General features: G+C 47.5%; 1 protein-coding gene across 6 annotated transcripts in view; it reads left to right on the plus strand.

Annotated features, from left to right (window-relative positions):
• AUTS2 (activator of transcription and developmental regulator AUTS2) overlaps positions 1-23,328 on the plus strand; it is a 1,113,014-nt gene that overhangs the window by 1,025,101 nt on the left and 64,585 nt on the right. For all 6 annotated transcript variants that reach the window (XM_042970860.1, XM_042970862.1, XM_042970861.1 and 3 more), the window contains one exon: positions 2,850-2,901. In XM_042970860.1, coding sequence (XP_042826794.1) covers positions 2,850-2,901 — 52 coding nt within the window. The remainder of the gene's footprint in view (positions 1-2,849; positions 2,902-23,328) is intronic.

Here is a 23,328-nt window from a genome sequence, read left to right on the forward strand (position 1 = left end):
TCCCCCCCCTCCCCCCCTTAAAAAGCAGCCAAAAGAGAGCTTTGTTTTTCTGTCCTTTTTACATGCAGCCACTTTACGCCCTCACCCTCCCAAACCGAGCGAGGGGCGTGAAGCGAAATGAGGGCAAAATGTAGAAGTCCTTAGCGTGTAAGGGTACCCCTGTGTTAAAAAAAGGAGAGAAGGGAAACCTCGACTCGCCTCTCGCTCACCATGTTTCCATTCGACGTTCGTGATGGAAAAATAAAAGTAAAAAATCGGCCAGGAAAATGGCCCAGGTAGTACAAGGAATTGCAGACTTTTTTTTTTTTTTCTTCTAAAAATCATGAAAAAGAAAACGTCCCCAAGATAAAGGGCCAAATAATTTACACAGATGCTTTAAAGGCAGAAGTCGAATTTGGAAAGTTGGTGGAGGAAATGTAAAGGATTTTCTTGTAGTTTCCACTTTAGACTTCCGCCGAGAAGCTCCTTTCTGACTTCTCAGGACGGTGGGCCGCCATAGTTTCAACCACCTGGGTGGGAGAAGGAAGGGATCCAGAATCATTTTATGATTAGCCACTGTCCCATTGCACTGATTTTCTTTGGGGTGTTTTCCTGCAGAGGCTTTTTTTGAGGCGGCCCCTTCCCCAATTAGAAGAGGCATCGTTTCAGGCTTTGTGACATGCATCAGAAAATTAAAGGGCTCAGCTGTTATTAGCAGGCACACTCCTGATCTTCTCTGAATATCCTGTCAGACTTAGTTCCTTAATAACTTACCGGTTGGCATCATAATCACTTTTCCTAAGTTCGCTTCAGATACAAGGAACACTTAACCGCCTCCTTGAGAATAGCGTGTGTTGTGTAGACCAGGGGAGCCGACAAAAGGCCACAGCCCCTAGGAGGTGTTTCAGACAACCGGAGGGCCTGTTAACCTGCAGCTTCTGTCCTATTGGATCTCTCTCATACACCCACACAAATAAAAACTCAATCGGGAACCATTTCCTTTCCTCACCCACGTTCTCTGCATTTGGGGTGCATTTGCATTTATTGTCCTATTTCTTTGGGCCAGTTAGACAGATTTTAATAGGGAATCCCTGTATCTGCAAAGGTGATTTCCGTTTTAAGATGATTTCATTAATGGACTGTTTTTCTTTCTCTTAAACGTATCAGCCGGAGTTTGTTTTTAGAAGCCATGAATTTAACATAGCCCTTCCAGTTTAAACTAAGGGATGCTTTTGCATTCACGAATGGTGACATAGGCTTATCTCTGAGTTTTTAGCAGGGAAAACGCACATTCCTAGACATCTCACTACAGATAGCAATGTCACAGCACTATTACTGTAATTTTTGCCTTTATTAACAATCTTTCTGACTTGCTTAAGGCATATTTTGTTTCTTTCTCCATGCCACACTTTTTTGGCAGCTGATTTTTCTGAAAAGCTATTGTATAGTTTTATTTAATTACCTCTAAGGTGTCAGGAAGGCCTTTGGCATATTTTTTATTCATACAAAAAAATTTTTAAAGCTATCTAGGGTTTATTTTAAACGGTATATACATGTGTGTGCAGGCCAATCCTTGTTTTACACATACATTCATTTTTCCCCTTGATCTATTAATTTTCTGAACCACCTCTACAGTAGGGAGGTTAGGAGGAAAATAAAGGGGGAAATACTCATAATAAAAATATTTTTTGTCTTTCTGTATCCCTTGCATTGAAAACCAGAATATGTTCCCCAGATATACATAAGAATATCTCTTTTTCATCAACATAACACAGAAAGGCTAAATTGAGTACCTTCTTTGTCCCCAAAGTCAGCCCCCCAGCCCCAGAGTCACAGAATATGCTGTACTTGGGATATACCCTCCCCCCCCCCCCGATTCTTATAGTTCCTTCTATATTTATTCAACATGCTATGCTTTGCTTTGTCAAAATATGCATCTCTATGTATAGAGTGTGAAAGACAAATGATTTACAAGGGTTGCATGGCAAGGGTTATAGCATAGCCATTGTAACTTTAAATGCAGGTCCATTTTCAGATTATCTTAGTGGGGATGCTTATTTTTACTTCAATTGTTTAATTTTTTCTAGAAGTTCTACAAATATTCCGTGCCTCTACAGCATTATGGCATTTTCCTCCAAATCAACTGTGTGTTTATTTTCCAGAACATTAGTGTATAATTTACCCTGGCTTTACTCTTGCTGTTGAAACAGGTTTATCTCCCTTTCCTCAAGCCCCTGTAGTAATTAGCAGATACAATTCTAGAAAATGGGAAGGATGTAACGCTTATGGCATGCATTGTGTCAGGTCTGGGGGCAGGTCAGCTTGCTCCTGTTTCAACACCAAGGTCGTCCTGGTTTGCTAGGAAGAACAAGGATCTCGAGGTCATCGGCTGAATCTTTAAATTAATTTCCGGAAGTGCTAGCCATTACTTTTTAGTGAGGAAAAGCATAGCGTTAAATAATAGGCATTTCTGGGTTGTGAAAGAAAATTGAAAAATAGGCCTGTCTGTACATCTCAAAGAAAAAAAAGCACCATTTCCAAAATAATGATCTGTCAACGAAATTGCAAAATCATTATGTGAATGAGCTGAATTGCTTTGTGTATCATCTCATAGAAATATGTTTTGCACAGATAATATGTCTAATAAGGACACGTTTTTAAAATCAGATTTTTTCCCCCAGCAAAGAGCTGCACTGCAGGTCTGTCTCGTGCAGTCAAATAGCGCCACCTTATGGACGATTGGGGGAAATTGCTGCTTTCCCTGTCAGGTTTTGCTAAAAATGTAGTGAACTGGTTGAAAATCAGTGATGATGGTGATGACAATATTAATGACCATAATCACATTTTTTTCTCCCTTTCTTGTTTTTCAGGCATCAGATGCCAGCTCTGAAAAGCTCTTCAATACTGTTATTGTAAACAAAGGTAAGACACCTTCGTTCTGAGCAATGGCTGATTTTTGTATTTGTTTCATTGTCATTGCCTAGAAAATCAGAATAAAAAACAAACGGTCTTTCATTTTTCACTCTGGAGCCACGATTCACCCTGTGTGTTTTTGCCTGAGACAGATTCTGTATGCTCTGGTGTTGTATTCCAGAATGGTTTCTTTTTGAAGAATACGCTGAATCCTTATTTAAATTGATTTGACTAAGAAATCACTGCTATCTATGTGAGTTTAATTTAATGCAGGAAGCGGTAATGGAGAATAATAGTTCTCCAAATGCCTTCACTTTATTGTTACTTATCAACTACCCCGCAGTCGGAGAACTATAAATAGAACTCTAAATAGCTGATTCGTCCTGCAGACCCTGATAACCAGTGGATGTTTAGTATGCACTGGCTTATGGTCATAAACCAAGGCTCAGTCTGCTGTGGGCTTTCGGTGAAGTTCATAAACGAGCAAGAGGGCAAAATTTAAATATGTGCTGTCCCATTAATTTCTTCCAAACTGCAATGTCAGACTAAGACAGGCTAATGATATAACAGTGCATTAAGGGAAAACTTGTCCTCGATCACTGCAGTTTTCATTTGTAGCAGTGTTGTTGGAAATCACGAAATCGAAGGGAGTCTCCAATCACTGCCTTCGCAAAGGTGTATAATTGGAAAGGTATAAATTACATACACTGAGTGACTTTCTCCCCTTCGCTGTGGAACCTGATTTGGGTGCTTGCACGGTCGGTACTAAATACAGACGGGGTGCTGTCTGTGGTAGTCTCCTGCTGTTGTTACCTGGGACCAGTGCTTGGTACAAGTTACAGAGTGGGGCCTCCCTGGAGTGGAGGAATTTGAAGCCACTTCCACATCCGCTTAGTTGCCTTGGCTAGCATTTTTGCAAGCTGGGTTCAGTAAGACACATTTCCAAGTGCCGGGTTTTTGGTTGTGTTTTTGTTTTTTGTTATTTGTTGTTTTTTTGTTTTTTGGTTTTTTTTTTTTTTGAGCTCCCAGATGATTTCAGAATTTGAACCCAACTGCCATTTTAAATAGTACATTATGTTTAGAGTTCCCTTGAGGTGTCGATGCTAGTGTGATTGCTGCTACTCCCAGAATTATTGTCACATTGAGTTTTTATCTTTTTTATGGCATGATGGAGTATTCCGGTTTTATATGTCATCATATTTTTTGATGGACTGGAAGTTTGTATAAATTTGTTATCCATAAGGCTAAAAGCCCAATAAAAGAAGATGTTTGTGGTTCATAGCATGCAGTGCTCATATGTACAAATGCCTAATTGTTTATTGCTCGTTTTGATGAGGGAAGGGGATGGGTAGACACTGGTGGATCCAAATCTGGGTGAGAGAAGGGGGTGGAGGAGGAGATAAAAATAGGACAGGGCCTGGAAAGGAGGTCTCAGGTGCCCCCCGCTCCCCTCCTCCCCCCCCCCTCCTCCCCCCCCCCCTTCCCAGGACCTCCAGCCCCAAGCTTCCCTTCTGCTTCTGCTCATTGGCTCCAAAAAGCTTTGGAATGTGTGTCCCCTCTCTGGGATCAGCCCTAGAGTGGGAGCTGGCTCCGTTCCGGGACCTGCGTTGAGGCCCTTGCTGCCCTCACCGAGCTGAAAGGCTCTCTTCAGGGAAGTTGAAGAGTGATTGATGAGAATGGCTCCCCGCAGCCCCGACTCCCCCACCCCTGCCCCCCTTCCCTTTTCCAATCAAACGTTTCCCACATTCTTATTTTTGTTTACTTACAGAGTGTGATTTGTGGCATCTATTTGGTTGTGAATAGTCATCCCCCTGACAGGGTGCCTTTCTTCTGAGCTGCTTTTCTGGGGGTGATTTAGTTGCCTTGAAAGGATTAAGGTTTCTTTGTGTGTGCTAAAATCAACATAGGCTTTTTCTAAGCTTTGCTTGGGAAACCATACACAAATAAGCATTTTAGTTGATGGCAGATTATTCCTTTGCCCCTTATTTCCATCAAAATGGCCTTTCTTTTCTCCTCCAGAGTTTCCCTTAATGCCTTATGCTAATTCCTGTTGGTAACATGAATGACAAGAGAGGAATCAATGCAAATCCAGGTGCGGCAAAGTCGACTGACTGGTACCCAGCACCCGCCCTCCCCCTGGAGAGAAGGAGATTAGGGGGGCGGGGGAGGGGGAACGCTTGGGGACAGTTTTGTTAAGGGGATTAGTATTCAAACTGCTAAATATCAGGAAAACAACTTCAAAAAGAGATTCATTGTAGAGTGATAACGTCAATAATTGCTTCAAGACAGGTGCACAGAGTCTCGATATGTGCTTGTGGTTTTTGCTCTGTTTTTACTCGGGGTAGTGGCAGTGTTTACTGGACGGATGGTTGACAAGGCCTTCAAGGAACTGTCAGCTTCGTGCACGTCAAGTTCAAGTTCTCCTGCAAAGCGGCCTGCCTGCCCGTGAGTCAGGTCTCCCGTCTCTGTCCAGTATTCTTAGCCAAGAGCAATGAAAAGCATTGTAAGAAAGGGCACATTTACACCAGGTAACAAACACTACTGGCAAAATCTTCAAGGCTTCAGCTTATCGAACAGTCTAACGAGAGTGCAGGGAATCTGACTCCCTGGGACACATCACCTCCCCCTCCCGGGACTCCCACAGTGTTCTGGCCTTAGAGAAGCCTGGCTTTCAGCTGCTGGTGAGATTACGCTGCTGAGCCTGGTGGCGGGCAGATTTGGTCCATAAAATTTCACCGTGGGAGGGCAGTGCTAATCTCACAAGCTGATTGTGGTGGGGGCCGGGGCGGGGGGGCGGGGCGCAGCTTTGATGTTGGGCTGAGCAGTCTGGGGACCGAGCTCCGGCTGAAGCCGCGGGGGCTATGACCCGAGTCCTGTGGGTCTGTGAGCTTCAGTAAGCCATTTCGCCTCGTTAGGTGAGAATTTTCAACCACGGCAGAACCTCCTGGTCCTGCGCCAGCATCTCTGGTGGGGAGCAAACAATTAGTTGGGACGGGAGGAGGGGCTGAAGCAGAGGAGGTACGTGTCACTTCTGCCTTCGGATTTTATTTTGACTTGTATTGTACCGTCTGTCCAGTTTAGTAGAGAACTCGTAAGGCTCTTGTGTTTGGGGGATGTGAATCATCGCTTTCTTCCGATGCCCTTAATTTCCTGTTGTAAAACGAATCAATCAAACAGAGCGCATGCTTGCACGTATATGCAACACGCCCAGTGAGAGCTGACCATGTCAGAAGAGGTGGGGAGGTAAGCCTCCAAACTGCAGGGCTTAGGGTTGTAGACATTACAAAAAAAAAAAAAAAAACAACTAAAAAACAACCAAAAAAAGTTGAACCTTAATCAAGGTCATGGTTGCCTTATTTAATCTTTATGTGTTTAAATGTTTACAGGATGTTCATGTGAATTTTATGAATCCTTCTGTCTTTGTGACTCAACCATCTGCCAAAGAAAAAATTAATTTTCCCAGGGAGACAGACACACACACAGAGAGACCGACTAACTTCTTGTCTGTATTTAGTTGGTTGAACTGGTATAGGAGCGACAGGATTGGTCCCCCAAATTCTGGACTGTGTATCCTTAAAAGGAACTCCGCAGTCAATTCAGTGTCTCCAGCCAGTATTTATGACCCTTTCTTACCCACTCTGCGTCCTCCTCCTCCTCGATGGTTTTGCCACTTTGCTATGTAGGCAGAAATGCAGATGAGAACTTTGCTGTCTGTGCAGGACCATCTGGCTAAGAGAGTTAATCTCTGTCACACTCTGGAAGGGCCCCAGGGCAGAGCTACCTGAGGAGGAGAGAAGAAAAGCAAGGAAGCCCTGTCTGGGAGTTAGGTGTTCCCTTGGAGCCCTCTGTTTACAGGACATCAGCCCTGGTGTGGGTCCCCGTTCTAGGTCAGGGGGAGAGAAAAGGCCTGTAATTGCTACCCCTTCTCGCCTCAGATCCCCCTTTTCCAGGACCCAGCCTGCAACCAGGGCAGTTGGAGAAGATGAGAGGTGGCCAAGAGGTGCATTTCACCCCACGACTTTCTCACCCGTTCTCTTTAACTTCCCCCCTTGTCTCACATTTTAGTGTCCGGCCCCCTCCGCCAGCTTTTCAGGAGCCAGGCCTGGCCTAATGGACATCTGGGAAGGGCTAGGCGAGAATGAGGCCCCCAGATTTGTGCTGTGAGCACCCAGGGTCTACTGAAATGTGAACTTCAAAGGAGCACCCGCCCGCCCCTCCGCGGGACCCCAGCCCCCCCCCCCCCACACACACACACCCCAGCAGGCCAGCCGTGGGGAATTCTGGGGGAACCCACATCCACCCTGATGAGCACCAGATGGAACACTGAGGCCACCTGGAGCTCTCTCTGACTAGAGCAGTTTGTCCTTTTCCAGGCCCGACCAGACTAGGGGACATACAGCCTGTCCTTGGGGTCGATTTTGCACGGAGGGTTTCCATGGGACACAGATGAGGTCGAAGCCTTCAAGGTAGTGGGGCCTTTGGGTATTTTTGACAGTGTGGTTTTATCAGCAGCACAGAAGGAAAAGCCGGCCAAAAAATTGGTGGAGATTTGAGAAGATGAGGTGAGAAAAAAGTTGCTAGACATAAGATACGTTAGTATCTATTTAACGGTGATGATCTCACCTCATTCATTATGTTTAGACATAAAAGGGGAATTCTTCGGTTTGATGACAAAATAAAAGTTATATTCCCACCGGGACCACCGTGGGCTTTTATGAAAAGCCCATCCCCTAAAACAATCCTGTGCTTTCTCTGTTAAGTGGAAACAGTGCAGTTGACCGTGGGATAGCTTTCTTTAAAAAGAAAAACTTGATGTAGAGTTTGAAACCCAGCTATAATGAACATATGGAGAGCATTTTACACTTCCTTGTAGTGTCTTGGGTCCCCTCCTAAGGAGAACAGGATGGAAAGGACATCCCCCGTGTGCAGAAGAGCGAACTGAGCCAATTTCAGCGTCTGTGAATCAGTTGCGTTTTTGTCATGTCTTAAATCCTAGATAAGGGAAGACTGTCACTTTTTCTTTCTCTGGACCTTTTTTTGTTCTGCTTCAGAGCAATTTCTTGGGTCTTGAGGAGATAGAGATGTCTGATGTGTGGAAAATTAAATACTATTGAAGGGTAATTGGTGCTTGATTCAGACAAAGGAGTTATGAGTAGTTGGGGTCCTTCTACTACCCCACACTGCAAGTAGCACGCAATCAGCTCCTTTTGTTATGGAAATTGACCTTCCTATAGGAGCCAGACTCTTACGCACAGAATTTGTTGTATAGAATTATTCCTTGAAAATTCTTGGAAACAGATGCCTTCTACAGTTAGCGCGAGACCACCAGCAAGGGTCTAAAAACCTTCCACGTTTTTGTGAGGAGAATGTTTCTCTCCGGATATTTTCCCATTAACTGTCGCCTGATCTTTCCCTGCCCTTGTGTATGGACAGAGATGGGAAATCCTGGGTATTTAAATGTTGGATCCCATCCCCGGACATTTGGGGAAGGGGTGGGAGATATTCTGAGCATGCAGATTGATCCCGATGGCGTTTTTGGAGAACTCGGGCGGCGAGGCCCCCCTTCCAGATAAAAAGTGGGCCCGTTCTCTGGATCCAGAGCCACCCCTGTGAGCTGGAGGTGACAGTGTAACCGCCCCCTTCCTTTTAGTCAGATGATCAGACTCCACTCCATTTACTTTGGAACCCACTACAGCTCTCTTCGCTTACTCTATCCGTTCGCTCGCTGCTGTCCTCTGAAAGAATGTTCTCCATCTTTGGCAATATTGGCCAAAAACCCCCAAAAAAGCCTGCCTGCTGACCAGCCCCTCCCTTCAGTCCATTCATATTTAACGTTTTGTTTCGCCGACGCTGTGGTATTTGGTTGTGTCAGAAAAAGGAATAGGCACTCGTTGCGATTAAAAAAAACAAAAAACAAAAAACAGCCAGTCTGTTCTGGAGAGTCTTCAGTAAGAGCCGTTCTATGACAAAGGGCCTCCTCACTAGTGACACTTTCAAGTAGAGGGGTCAGCTCCGGGCCTGGAGAGTTTCCTGCACGGAGGAAGCCTGTGGCCATCCCGGGCCCTCTGGATTATTTCTAGTTTCTGACAACTGCAGAAAAATGTTGTTTTCTCTGAAAATGTATGTTTATTTAACTAGGTTTCTTTTTGCTTCACAATCTGGATTCTATTCAGTCAGTTACCACTCCAATTAACTAACAATTATTTAACATTAACAGTAATTACAGACGCCAGTTAAGCGCCTACAGATGTCAACTGTTAGCTTTGTACCTAATCACTCAATGAAATGGAGAAAGTTCAACAAACATCAATTAGCCAAGCAATTAGTATGAGTTAGGAAAGAGCATGTTATCATGTGTGAGCTGATTCAATTTATTTTATTTTGGCAGTAAAACACACACAGGCAAGCAGCAGTAAGTTCCTCAGATAAGATAAAACGCTATTGTTTTGCAGCTTACATAAGAATTCTTTCCTTTCCTGTGCAGAAGTCAAATACACTCTTGCCTGGAATTTATTTCACAAACAAAATTTGTCTCAATTACTCAGAGAGCCCAGCAATGCTCAGGCTTCAGGAAGCAACTTTGGTGAATTATGAATCCAGCAAATATACTGTATAAGGATATGTCAGAAATTTCACTGGAGAAATGATTGATTCCCACTCAAGTAATCTCCTTCGTGCATTTCGGATTTTTACGGGGTTTATCCTAAACCTATGGTGGAGCGATTACACCAGTGATGTTATTAATTTCATGGTGCCTGAACTTTCGCTCAGCTGTCTTTGATTTAGCCCCGGGGCAAGCATCAAAGTGTTTTTACCTTCTCGCCCAGCCTGTGCTTTAAAAACGGGGAAGCGGGTCTCAACGGCAGACCCACTTTGTGAATCCACCAAAGACATTCCGGGCCTTGATTCAGAGAGCACCCCCCCCCAATCCCACCCCCACCTCCACCCCTTAGACTTAACTTCCATCAACCCACCGAGCTTGCCTGGACTCAATGGGGCAGTGCATTCCAGGTCCTGATTCTGCAAGGTTGCCCGTAAATGGATGTTTGGAGATGCGTTTTACCTCCAAGTGGAAAGCTGGCCATGAATGGCTGTGCCTCTGGTTCCCCTCCTACAAACGATTTCTGGCTAACTTTTGAAGCCTGTGGATAGGAGTAGAAGGAGCCAGTCCTCCGTGGGGCGCTCTGTCAGGTCACTGTGGGTGTTAGGCACAGAACTTTCCATCCGAGCAAACCTCTCAGCAGTAGAGGTTCAGTCCAAGAACTGAAAAGTAAATCTTCTGCCTGGTACAGCTTCAGGTGGAGGGCCAGTGTGCCTTTCTGTTGTGAACCTCGTGCCAGTATACAGCGATACAACGAATAGTGGACTCTCCTGGCCGGTTCTGGAGGGATGTCTTTGCCCTTGTACATCAATAAAGAGGGTCTGTGTTCATCCGCTTTTACCGCACCCCATGCTGCAAGATTAAAGGTCAGCTGCGGATGAGCTGAGGTTCATCGTCTTTATTCCAGGACCCAGGCCAAACCAGCAGCCCCCCATCGTGCCCCGGACTAGTCATCTTGGTAGAGGGAGAAGAGTAGACAGAACCATAGAATTTGGAGGCAGCGTGTGGCGTTTCTGACCTTCTCTTTGGCCAGAACAAGTGCCCAGGGCTTTCCCCACCACACCGTCCCAAGCTATTTTATGTCCCCTGGATGTCGGTAGGACCCTGCCCTCCATGGGGGAGGGGCCTTCCCGGATGCCCAGGGTGTATCCTAACACCCAGGTAACTCCTTGTCATGGTCCCTACATCGCAGCGGGGGCTCAACTTAGGGCATCTCTGATCTCCTCCCCTTCCAGTAAGACCACATTCCTCCATGTTTCTACTCCCCATGCCCATTCCTGTGCCTGTAAGTGGACTTGTCTTTACTTTTAGCCAGATTTTATTAGAAGTGACTAAGGACTTTCAAGCATTTCCCTAGCAACCGATGACAAGCAGCACGAGGCCCAAATCCACACCGAGGCAGGCGGGGGGCCTGTTAATAGGAGGAGTGTTCCGTGGGCGCGCAGAGCCTCTCTGACCCTCGTAAACCTTGTCTTATAAAGGAGGAGGTTGAGAGCACATCATTGCTTTTTCTAAGAGTCCTTTTGAAGAGGGAAATGTCTCAAGTGTGCCTGTTAATAGACTGATGTGGGAGGCGGTTATATTTGGATACCTTTAAAAGCCACTTGGAAAACGTTTTCCCCCTCTTATCTATCACCTTTCACATCCCAGCAGAGTAACACTAAAACCTAATTTTAGCCAGGATTACATCACGTTCTCATTATCTGTTTATGGCCAGGAAAGGCTTTTCCACGGTAAAGCTCCTCTCGCAGGAAAGCCCGGCGGCGTCATTCCTCTTGTTCTGTGGCAACGTGTGATTTTCCAAGTGTTGACTGTCCTCTGCTAGACTTTTGCGGCTCCTCTCTCAAGCCTTCTTGATTCGGAAACTTTATCCCTGCACTCGGTTTGACAAGGAGTCCCCTCTGGAAATCACATTTGTCAGCTGTTAAGTAAATGACGTCAGTGTTGATTCCGTCAGCTGATGGCTTAAAGTGGAAGCCATATTGAAATTGGTTCTTTCGTTCAACACCTGTTACGGAGCCCTGGCTGTGGGACACGCTCGGGAGATACGGCAGTGAACAGGTCACACGAGACGTACGGCCAGAATAGTACAGGCCTTAAACATTTTAAAATTCAACCAGAGGCTTTTTAAGTGGCAAAATGGGAAAGAAGCCACTCAACTAGCTAAGAAAGCAAAAATAATAATCTCAAGGCTTTCTTGGGAGGAGACGGTGCTCTAGGATGAACCCTGAAGGCTCAGCAAACCAGAAACAGGCCAGCCCTCAGTAGACTACAGAAGATGTCACCTTTCTGAGAGATGTGTTCTGTGGGCACAGATTGGCCAGTGTTAGACTAAAATCTGCCCCTGTCGAGTATTCCATTTTAACAGTCAATCCTGTTGTCAAATCAGTTAAGCTATTGCAAAAATTGGGGTGCATTGTAAAGTCCTGGGGATTGCCTGTCACTGGGGCCTTTTGGTTTTGTGTTTTCTCATTTAGAGTGCGCTGCTTAAATTTTTGCCACATCAACATACTGCCAAGTGGGGGACTTGGCTGCTTTTAGTCACGGGAGCGCCAGGCTCAAGTCTGAGTCGGGCTACTTGTAACCATCTGACTTGGTTGTCTTGTCGGTAATGTGAGAAAGTTGGGTTGGACTTCAAAATCCCTTCTAGGTTCTAAAGGCCAAAGTTTGCTTCGGAATGATCTAGGTCTTCTCAGAGCGTCAGGCTTGTGCAGAAGGCATACAGTTCCCCAGAGAGCTGTGAGTGCTATTGAAGAATAGTGCCTGGTGGCCAGTACGGTAACTTTGGTCCTGAACTTGTAAGCAAGAACAGGGCGGAATAAACCTTTCCAGGAGGTTTCATGTCTGAGAAAGATCTTAGAGGGAAGAGGGGGTTGAACCTCAGGGCTGAGGGAAGAGGGAAAGGGATGGGAGTGAGCTGACTCTGGTTTGAGTATCAACGGTTAGGTATTTGCTTCCAGAATAGGAATGACGATGCAGAGTCCTTCTCTGCTGGTCTGCATCTTGAGTGGCTTACGAGAGATGTTTTGTCTACTCCAGTAAATGTTTATAAAGCCCCACCATATAAAGACCTTAGGTCCCGGCTTCCTTCAAACTTGACTTCTCAGGTAGAAAGACAGGACCATTTCCAGGGATGGCTGCAGGTTAGAGGAGGGAGAGGGGCAGGGGGTCAGATACCAGAGCAAGGCCCTGCCTTAGAGCACCCCAGGGGCAAGCTGCCAGGCAGCTTCTTTTTCTAGGAGTGACTCATTTGAACGATGTGAATCGAAACGAGGCTTGGATGGACCGTTGTAGAAAATGGAGGGAGTGTCACCACCTCACCATTTGTCTTTCGCTGTCAGTGGACGCGGGCACACCAAGCAATTCGTCAGAGCTCGGTTTCCTCAAAAGTTAATCTGGGCCTTCCGGCCTAAAGCCATCTGACTTCCTGCTTCTCTTCTGCTAGAAGGTGATGATAACACCGACTTCATTCACTTGCTGTCTGCTGGATTTTAGCTTGATTCGCGCTAAACTTGTAAACGGGTATCCGGTGGAGTTAGGTTAATTTCATTGTTACCAGAGCCGTGGCGTGTCGTTTAGGAAGAATTAGGTTTGTCTGGGCCGTTGCCCTCACTTTCCGAGACTGATAAGTGTGGAGATTGATAACTAATGAGACACTGGGGGTCTTAGAAAGAAATTCCAGGATTAGAAGCAGGGACACAGCTGCTGTGGGCTCTAGTCGATGTTCAATTCTAAAGTTTTCTTTTCATGTTTACTTATTTTTTTTTTTTTTGAGAGAGAGAGAGAGAGAGAGAGAGAGGTGGGGGGGGGAAGGGCAGAGAGAGAGGGAGACACAGAATCCGAAGCAGGCTCCAGGCTCCGAGCTGTCAGTGGAGAACCCGATGTGGGGCTCAAACTCACGAACCGCGAGATCGTGACCTGAGCTGAAGTCTGGCGCTTACCCGACTGAGCCACCCAGGCGCCCCCTCGAATGTTCAATTCTAAACTTAAGTTTTGTGGCTTCAATTTTTCAGCTGACTGTAGGGCCCATGTTGCCCTGTCTCATGGCCTCTTCCCAAGATGTTAGACATCAAATCAATTTGTCTTCTGCTCCCATGGGAAGGAGAGACTCCTGACTGAAACAGGCGGCTTGGGGGGGTGGCTGTCCATTTCTCCTCTGGCCTCGCTGACCATGGATAGCTGGTCTTCGCCCACATCCCTGTCACCCTGTGCGGTCGGGGCCTCGCCCCCCAGCTGGCCCTGCCGGTCGGCCTGGTACCGGGTTGGTGCCTGGTTTCAGCCGTCTTCCTTCTCAGGGCCCTCCGGGTGGAGAGAAGACAGCTCTTCCCCATCCTCCGTCTGTATTAGCTCCGGGACAAACTTGAAAACTGCCTACTGTAAGGGTTTTCTTGGCAGTGGAAAAGTTAAGGCCGACTTTCTGAGCCTTCTCAGCATCCTGCCACGTATCTTATCTTATTCAAATATCCTAATTGCTACCCGGGCTTCTCAGCTGCACATCATCCTAGCACCTAACTGACAAAATAGGCCTTCACCTGAGGGCCTCATTATGCTTTCCGCCTGTGCATCAGGCCAAAAATACCTCCACAATACCTGCTCGACATCCTGGGCTTCCAAGTGACAAACAAATAATTGGGTGAAACAAACCCTGGGCGCCAAGCAGCTGCCACCGGTGCCGGAGCACAGAGGAGTCCGCGGCAATAACACTCAGGCGCTGCCTGGTTCATGTCAGAGCGGATCTTTGAACAGTGGGTTGTGCTGACACCAGACAATGACAGCTTTTTGGAAATGGCATGCTAGTTACCGCTGCAAGTGAGGCCTCTCATGTAGACCGTGACAAGCAGCTGTCATTTCCACGCAGGTGAACAACTGACATCCTACGACAGGGAGGGGCGGGAGGCAGGCAGCCGGCCGGCTGTGTTTGGAGGGCAGGTAAGGCCGGCCCGCGGAGAGAAGGTTCTCGAGGCCTGGCGACCGTTAGCGGTTGTGGCAGCAGCTGGCCTCCGAACACACGCACCCGGGTCTCCCCTGTTGCCCCTTTAGAACTTTTCTAAGAAAGGACGGCGGAAACAGTTTCAGCTCTTTGAGGGCAGCACCAAGGTCACGCTTGCCAGTCCAGGGCCCAGCCCAGCGTGGTTCAGGGTTTCACTTACAGTCCCTCCCTTCTGCCCTCCTCGTCTTCTTGAGGTGTCACGGATTGGGCTTCCGGGCCCAGTACTTAGTTTACAGAATAGGGAAAGGCGAAGTCTCTGCTGCTAAGGAGTGAATCGGGTGGAATTCAGGTACAGCACCGGGTCTGGACCAGCGGTTCTCAAAGTGTGGTCCCTAGACCGGCCCTAGCAGCATCCCCTTGAGTAGTAGTTGGAGATGCAAAGTGTCCTATAGAACTGGGAACTCCAGGGGGTGCCCTGCAGGTGATTCTTGGCAGGGCTCAGGTGACCCACAGTATCACTCAGGGAAATCCATACTCTTACGGAGCAGGGAGTAGGTCTCTTCGTTGTCGGGCAGCCTTTTTGTTGATCGTTAACATCAGAGGCCCCAGACCTGATCAAAGTCACGCTGTGCACCTGCCACCGGACTCACTGCTGCCCTCGTGGTGGATTCGCAACCTCAGTCTCTAGCCTGGGGAGCGGGCCCCCTCGAGTACAGGGTGGCTGGCTGGGCCAGGCCTGAAGGTAGGTCTGCACCAGAGAGGGAAAGTCTCGAGTATAATGGGCTTTGGAACCATGACCTTGGGCCAGCGTTCTGCTGTAACCAGCTGAGCTAACTTGCTCAGCCACTTCTCAAAGATAAACTGTTCTGTCCAGTTCCTGGTTGGCAGATACCGCCTCACAGACGCCCGCTTGCCACCTGCGCGAAGGGTTATCACAACACAAAGCACACACACGCTCGGCTAGATGTGCCGCGATGACCGGCAACTATTCGGCAAGCAGAGTGCTGTGCAGGGCCTTCTTGCAACTACAATAGCCGGGATCAGCAGCGGTCTGACGTCTGTTTCCCTTTCCCTGCGAGGTATTGTCGAGTTTGAAACCTACAAAATTAGACCGACTGCGTTGGGTTTTCCCCCAAAAGGCGATTCCCCTGTGAGGTTTCTGCAAGCCCCCTGAATAGTAAAGCTGTTTTTGGATGTCCTTCGGGAACAGACCTCTTCCAGGACTAGAAGTGTTCAAGTAGGGGTTCTCAAATGGGAGCCCACCCCCCGGTTATCTCTAGGGCATGAGAAGCCACAGGCTGCTGGTCCCCTCACACCAGGATTCTTGACGCATAGAGAACATCGGAATGAACCCCCATGTGTGCACTCTGTATACAGCTTCGGATTTACCAAGGTTGTGCCACGATGGATTTTAGGTGACAAGGGTAGGTGGGGTGGTATCTGTCCTCCCTCCTGTATTGGCGAAGTATTTTAAAGCTCGTGTCAGGGATCATGTCATTTCACCCCTACGTACAGGAGTGCGCGTCTGCTTACAAATTTGTTCTTACGCGGCCACATTCTGTTACCAGTCTAACAAAGTACGATAATTCCTCAACATCAGTGAAACACCCGTCCCCGGGGCCATCTCCCTGATTGCCCCACAAGTGCCATTGTCCGTGATCTGTTCCCAGCAGGATACAAAACCCGGGTCATGTACTCCTGGTGTCAATCTAGAGCCTGCCACCTCTCCCCAGCCTCCCATTTTTTTCAAGTCAGAGACTTGTTGCAAAAACCCAGGTCACCTGCTCTGTACGCTGTTCCGCCTTCTAGAAGCCCCTGTGGCATCGTTTAGTTTATGGCTCACATTTCCTGTAAGTGGCAGTTGGCCCTCAAGCTTTGACTGGATTCGGGTTAGGCTTTTGGCAAGAGAACGCCATAGGCGTTGTGGGGAGGCTCACATGACCTCACATCCGGGTGACCAGCGTCTGGATGTCCAGGTTTTAGCGATGCCAAGATTGTTCAGTCAGTTCCGGTTGTGGCCACATGATGCCTGCTTTGCCAGGTACCCCATCAACCTTCCATCTAATGTCTTCGTCCATGGACAGTCCTTGCCCGACCCCGTGTCCCATTAGAGATCGTCAAAGGTGACTGACTGCCCCTCCATATTGGCTGAAATTCTTCGGAGCAACAGGGCTTTACCTCATCAGCTAGAGCTCTTTGGTGACCCTCAAATGTGATCAAAGCAAGAGCAAGGTTTACGTTAAATCTTTCCTTTTAGTGGCAAGTTATCAGAGCAAGAAGTCGGTGCCCTCCCAGGCATTTTATTAACAGGCCTATACCCTTCTTTGTTTGCATGTTTCTCAGAAGAGGTTTAATCCATGTTTTGCATCCAGTGAGCCTTTTCTTATGGTTTATATTTATCGACAGAAGAGACAAAATGTCTGAAAAGTAGAACCTGAAAGAGAGCAGCATCCAATAGGTTTATACAAGCAGGCGTGTGAATTTAAAGTCCTACCTGCCCTTCAAGGCTCTGTGCAAATGCTACATCCTGCAGGAAGCCGTCCCACCTTTACCAAAATTTGGACACTTGGTGCATCCTACTTCTTACTGGACTTGTAGGTGCAGAGTTTTTCCCATTTTGAACCCCACCCCCTCCACAGTGACCAGCAGGGTTCTTTATCTACAATAGGGGCTCAGTTCGTTTGTTCAACCTAAGTGAATTAAAATGCAACGTCCTAAAATTGGGGCATCTGGGTGGCTCAGTCAGTTAAGCATCCGACTTCGGCTCAGAACATGATCTCGCGGTTCATGAGTTCAAGCCCCGCATCGGGCTCTCTGCGGTCAGCACAGAGCCCTCTTTGGATCCTCTGTTCCCCACCCCCACCCCCGCCCCTCACCCACTCATGTGCAAGCGCACATGCTCTCTCTCAAAAATAAACAAACATTTAAAAAAACTAAAATAAAATGTAACATCCTAAAACGGAAACCTTGGAAATTACGTTCTAATGGGATGAGGGGGTCTAAGTGACTTGATTAAAGAAAGTAAGGAAAAGTAGGGAAAAGTAACATCTTACTTTGATCTAAACTCAGTTGGCATTCTTGGATAATCGGATGATCCCGACTGGGTGTTTTTCTGGAAGGAAATAGGAGGCTATGCACATATACTGAGTACCTACGGTATGCCAGGCAGGTTTATGCCGATCTGTTTCATCCACCCAGTAGCCTAGCCAAGTAGGTAGTTTACATGCCAGAAAAGCATCCTGTGAGTGGCAGGTGACAGCCAGTTGTTGGGTGTGGCCTCCTGGCCTCCCAGCCTCACTTAGGTTCCCTTAGGTTCAACAAATAAATTGAGCCCCTCCCAGCCCCGCATCCCTCCTACTGGGCGAGCCCAGCCTGAAGGAGAGAAGCTTTGATTTGGCCAACTAAAAACGGCCTCTTGTGATCAACAGTTTCCCACTGAGCCTGAACTCTCCGTGGTGTAGGCGGGAGAAAACTACTGACGATGCGGTCCCAGAGAGGCTGGATGGAGGCCGCCGAGCAGGGAACGGCCTCAGTTTCTGCGTGGGTCACACGCACTGAGCCGCTGGCTTTTACAGAAGGTGGGAGTGTGATGTTTCACCCCCCACACGCATACCCAGACTTTATATAGTTACAGAATCAAAGTTACGTTGCTGATGAATAGAAATTAAAGTGGAAAAGGGGTCCAGGAGCCTCAAGCGATCAGACGGCAGTTACGCCCGGGAATCCTAGCGACTTTGTTAGAACTGCTCATTTTGTGACTGCTTGGAGCTTATCACCACCCTTCGGCGGTGGGCAGATCGACACGTGGCAGGGAGAGCCAACGGGGCTCCGAATAGGAGGACCCTCGTCCCTGCTTGAGCCGTTTGCTTTGTTCTTTCTAAAGCCCGCTAGCCCACTTTGAGTTTTCTGGTGGGAGACGTGCAAGAAATCCCCTGCTGTTCATCCATGTTCTGCAAAAATTTGTCTTGAAGACCTTCAGACCCTCACCGCTCCTGGTGCCGACCTTTGCCTTGGGGGTACCCGTCGGCCTCCTGGGCGGTGATGCCCTTTGGGTCAGAGCATCACTTTAAACCACGGTTTTCTTTGCCAAATGCTCTGTGGAGGTATGTGGACCCTAAATACACCTACTTGTAAGGTAACCCTTGCCGCCACTCCCTCCCTGAGCATTCTGCCACATCCCGTGGCCAAAGTGCCGACTGCACCGACGGGCTAGTTGTCTTACTTCCTTCATTCCTGCCCCTGGGCTGCTAAGTGTTCTGGAAGAAAATTGACGGAGCTGATGACTGTGTACATTTGCACTTTCGAACCTCAGCTGAACTCTTGAGGGCATCTAGACCCGTCTCCCCTCCCTTCCTTCATTGGTTGGCCCTGCTCTCATGCTGTCCCCACCCCACCAGTGCCCTTTCTGGGGAAGACGGAGGGCCTCTGCTGGGGAACAGCCCCTGTTAACTCTTCCAGACTCAGAAGGTCTCTTTTTCTTGACCAAGAGGGAGCGGGGTCTCCTGCCTCCTTCCCTGGCTGGCCTCCATCAGTCAATATGGCTTCCCTGTCCCCTTGTCTGTCTTAGCTCCCCAGTCAAGCCTTTCTTTCCCTTTCTACTGGCTCATTTCCCTCAGTCTCTTCAGAGGATCCTTAGCCTTAAGTAGCAAACAGCAACAATGACGACAGACAGATCTAGTCCTGCTTCTTCAGGTACTTAAAACAAATAAGCCTCTTTGAGGTCTTTCTCCCCACCCCCCCGCCCCCTCCCCCCTTCCTGTAAAATACCTTGCCTTTGCATCTCAGTTGAGTGACCTTTTAAGGTGCCTGTGTGACTTACTGTCCAGACCAGGACGTTCTTGAAAGAAAAACAGACTGCTGTTAACAATTACTTCGGGACGACAGGCCTAACCCTGGCCTGCCCCGCAAAGTGGGTGCCTGACCGGCCTAGTGAGAATTCACTTTCTTTCCATTGCCTGAATCCACGAATCATGGGAGCGAATATGTACGGAGTCCTCACTGCGAGCCAGGCTTTGTTCTGATCACTTTATAGGGATTCACTCGTGGAGTCCTCACGGTACCCTTTTGAGGTAGATGGTGCGACCACCGCTTTGACTGAGGAAAGGGAGGCCACAGGCCGAGCAAGCTGCCTTAGGTTCTCCACCTGTTTGGTGCCTTATCCTCAGTCCTGGCTGGATTTCAGCCCCAGAGGTCAGGCCATCCAGTATCCTCTGAGGTGTGAGCGGAATGTCCCAAATGTCTGTGCAGTGTAAACAAGAGAATCACCTCCTAAAGGAAGTATTTGTTTAGGGTTGCATAGCTCTAAAGGGCTTCTTAAGAGGAGAGAATACTTAATCCTTTTCTCAAATAGCCAGTGGGGCCTGGGTTAGAGCACGCAGGGATTACCCTGTCTATCGCTATTATTCTCTGAAACACAAGTTCCTCAAAAAGACCAGTGGAAAAGCCAGTTAGTTACATCCCACACGGTGAAACGCTGAGCGGGGGAGGAGGGTTGCTGGTTTTTCTCACCTCACCGTTTTCTCACTCCGGGAGGTAATTCGGGATGGTGTCGCGGGAGAGCCAGAGTCAGCTTGGCCACCAGGTGTTAGGCCAAGAAGTTCTCGATCTTACCTAGGAGCCGGCACCTCTGAGGAAGGAGTTCAGGCCTCTCCTAAATCTCTAGCCTGGTGTCCCCCCTCCTTTCTGTCCGTCACCGGCTCGGCAGCCGTCAGAAAGCCTTTCCTGCCAAAATCTGAATCATTACCCCACGGACTTTATTATAAGCAGATCCAAAGTTCAACATGAAGCCCTTTTTGTTGTTGTTTAATTTTTAAATGCCATCAGGCTGACAGGGGGATTTATTGAAACCTAAACTTACTGTGTTTGCCGTCAGATTCACAAGACTCAAGAACTGAAGGAAGGGGTAAGCACTCCCGCCGCCTCGGGGCATGTTAGAGCGCATAAGTCATTCACCCTGGTCTCAAAAGTCACAGGTCACCCCGGCGCAGTGTGTTGGGATTATGTGCCAGAGGAAGAAAGTGGCTGAGCGCCTTCTCTCAGCCTGGCCTCCGTCTCCTGTCCTCATTCTCGCTACCAAACCTCTCCCACGAGGAACCCCATCTGCCTTCTGTTCCTCACCAGTCCCACCCCGTGAGCCATCTCAGAATCGATTGGGCTTCCAGTAGCTGAGAAACTCCTGAGAAAGGGGTTTCCAACCCAGCACCTTGAGACAACACGACCCATGGCTCTACTGTGCTGGGAAAACCTTGTCATGAGAACTTCCCAGTTCTAGAAAAACCCATTCCAGCTCCCATGCCTCTGCTACAAGCGATGTCCCATGTGGTCAGATGAGGTTGTGGAGAAATACTTTGTGCCTGATAAGAGTGGAGTGTTTAGCAAGAGAGGTCAGCAAAGGGGTGTTTTGAGGTAACCTATAAGTACAAGTACAAGGAAGGCGGCCATTAGACCTCTCCGATCTCGCCATGCCCATAAATCAGATGAAAACCAAAGCCACTTGCACTTTTCAATCCCAGCGATTTTTAAAACCTTGAGTCATCTAAAAAGAGAACCGATAGCACCATTCGCTGAGCCCCAGGTATATGCCAGCTGGCATATTGGTGCGCCCTTGGTACGCGTTCTCTCCGAGGGCACAGGAGCCCAGCAAGGCTGGCCCGCGTCACTGTTCTGTTCTGCACATGCTCAGAGAAACTACCTGCGGAAGGCCGCGTGCCTGACACGTGTCGGGGCCAGAATTTTATTCATGAATCCGTCCATCCAGTGATCAGATGCTTGAGTGCCTACTTGTGCTAGGGACAGTAGACAGGGAGATGGCCTTGCTCTTAACAGCACATGGTTTCACGGGGCCCCTCAGACGCTGACTCCGGGTCTTTGGGACCACGACCTGCTTTCTTGCTTGCTTCAACGTTTCCTCCAAAGTCTTTCAAATTTTTTTTTTTATGTTGCGAAATTGCAAACTTGCAGAAAAATTAGAACAAGAGGACAGTGAATTCCCATGCACTTTTCATGCAGATCCACAAATTAACATTTTGACACATCTGCCCTTTTTTTTTTTTACCTAAATCATTTCAAAGTTAAAGGCATCAGAATCCCTCAATATCCATTTCCTGCATTGCTTAACAAAACCTCACTACTGTTATCTCACCTAAGTAAGTTAACTGTGATTTGATCTAAAGTTCATTTCCAACTTTCCTTGATTGTGTCCAGAGTGGGGAGTGTGTGTGTGTGTGTGTGTACGTGTGTGTACGTGTGTGTACGTGTGTACATGGGCATGTGTGTGTTTCAACAGTGGGCTCTTCTTTTTCCTTTTTTTTTCTTTTCTGGATCTAAGATCCAATTAGGGTCACACATTTGGTTGATCTGTCTGTCTCTTTGGCCTCTTAAAATCAAATATTGATATTGAACTCCACCCCCATCCTTCCCCTCACACACACCTTTTTTTTTTCTTTCAAGTTTATTTATTTTTGAGAGAGAGAGAAAGAGAACAAGCAGGGGGAGGGCAGAGATGGAGAGACAGAGAGAGAGAGAGAGAAAGAGAATCCCAAGCAGACTCCACCGTCAGCATAAAGCTCAAGATGTGGGACTCAAGCCCACGAACCGCGGGATCATGACCTGAGCTGAAACCAAGAGTCAGACACTTTAACTGACTGAGCCACCCAGGTGCCCGCACACACACACACCTGTTTAAATTTTTTTAACGACGTCAACTTTTGAAGCATCCAGACTGGTGGTCTTGTAGGATACCCTACGTTACCGGTACATACCCTACATTGTTACCAGTAACTTTTTAAATTAAAAATGATTTCATTTTCTCCCTGCTGCTACACCACTTTCACTGAGGACTCTAGATTACTTAGCCATTTGGTTTGGGTACTTGGAAGTAACTACCTTGGGAAGAATCTACATGTGCAAAATAACGGAGAGGCAGGGGGCTTGGGGCATCTGTGTACAGCATATTCATTGTATTTGGGATGCTATGATTATGACTTAGATGAGTTCTTGGAGCTCTGGATTCCATTGGAATTTCAGGATTTACCCCCTTGCCTCCCCCCACCGTCCACGCCCTTCCCCCACCCACCCTGCAGAGATTAGCTTGTAGTTGCCAATAGCCCCGGAACTGGCAGACTGCTTAAGCCATAATCTTTTCATTAAAAAAGGATTTAACTAATTAGACTTGACTAATCAAGCTGGCAGGTTAATTGATAAGAGAAGTGGGGCTCAGGACCCTTAAGCTGGGAGTGAGTGTCCATGAAATTTAAATCAACGTGATGTCCACAGAAACATTATTCTTGGCAATGATTTTTTTTAAAAAATGTGTGTATGTGTGATCCCTTAGCAAAGCAAAATATCCCTTCCAAATTCTTTTTTCTTAATTTTTTTATGTTTATTTATTTTTGAGAGAGAGAGAGAGAGCACGTGCGCGAGCAAGTGGGGGAGGGGCAGAGAGAGAAGGAGACACAGAATCCTAAGCAGGCTCCAGGCTCTGAGCTGTCAGCACAGAGCCCGATGTGGGGCTCCAACTCACAAACTGAGATCGTGGCCTGAGCCAAAGTCGGACACTTTACTGACTGAGCCACCCAGGCGCCCCTCAAATTCTTCAAAGATCTTTGATGTATTTATATATTTTAGATCTGTTGTGGGTTTTAAGGAGACGTAAAGTGTCAGGTCCTGAAATAGTGTTGTCTTTTTATTTTTCAAGACCCAGTAGGCATGGCCATGTGGCCATGCCTTTACAAACGGACTTTTCATTTCGGCTTATTATGTAAATGTAATTAGTTCTAACATAAATCGGAATGTTAATTACAACCAGTAATTTGGTGACATGTCAGAATTAGAAGGAGGAATGTCCCAAAGTGGGGAGGTGGGGCTAGGAGTTGAGAACAGATTTCTTGAATCACCTGCAATGGGT

The sequence above is a fragment of the Panthera tigris genome, chromosome E3 (assembly GCF_018350195.1).
Source record: "Panthera tigris isolate Pti1 chromosome E3, P.tigris_Pti1_mat1.1, whole genome shotgun sequence".
NCBI lineage: Eukaryota > Metazoa > Chordata > Mammalia > Carnivora > Felidae > Panthera > Panthera tigris.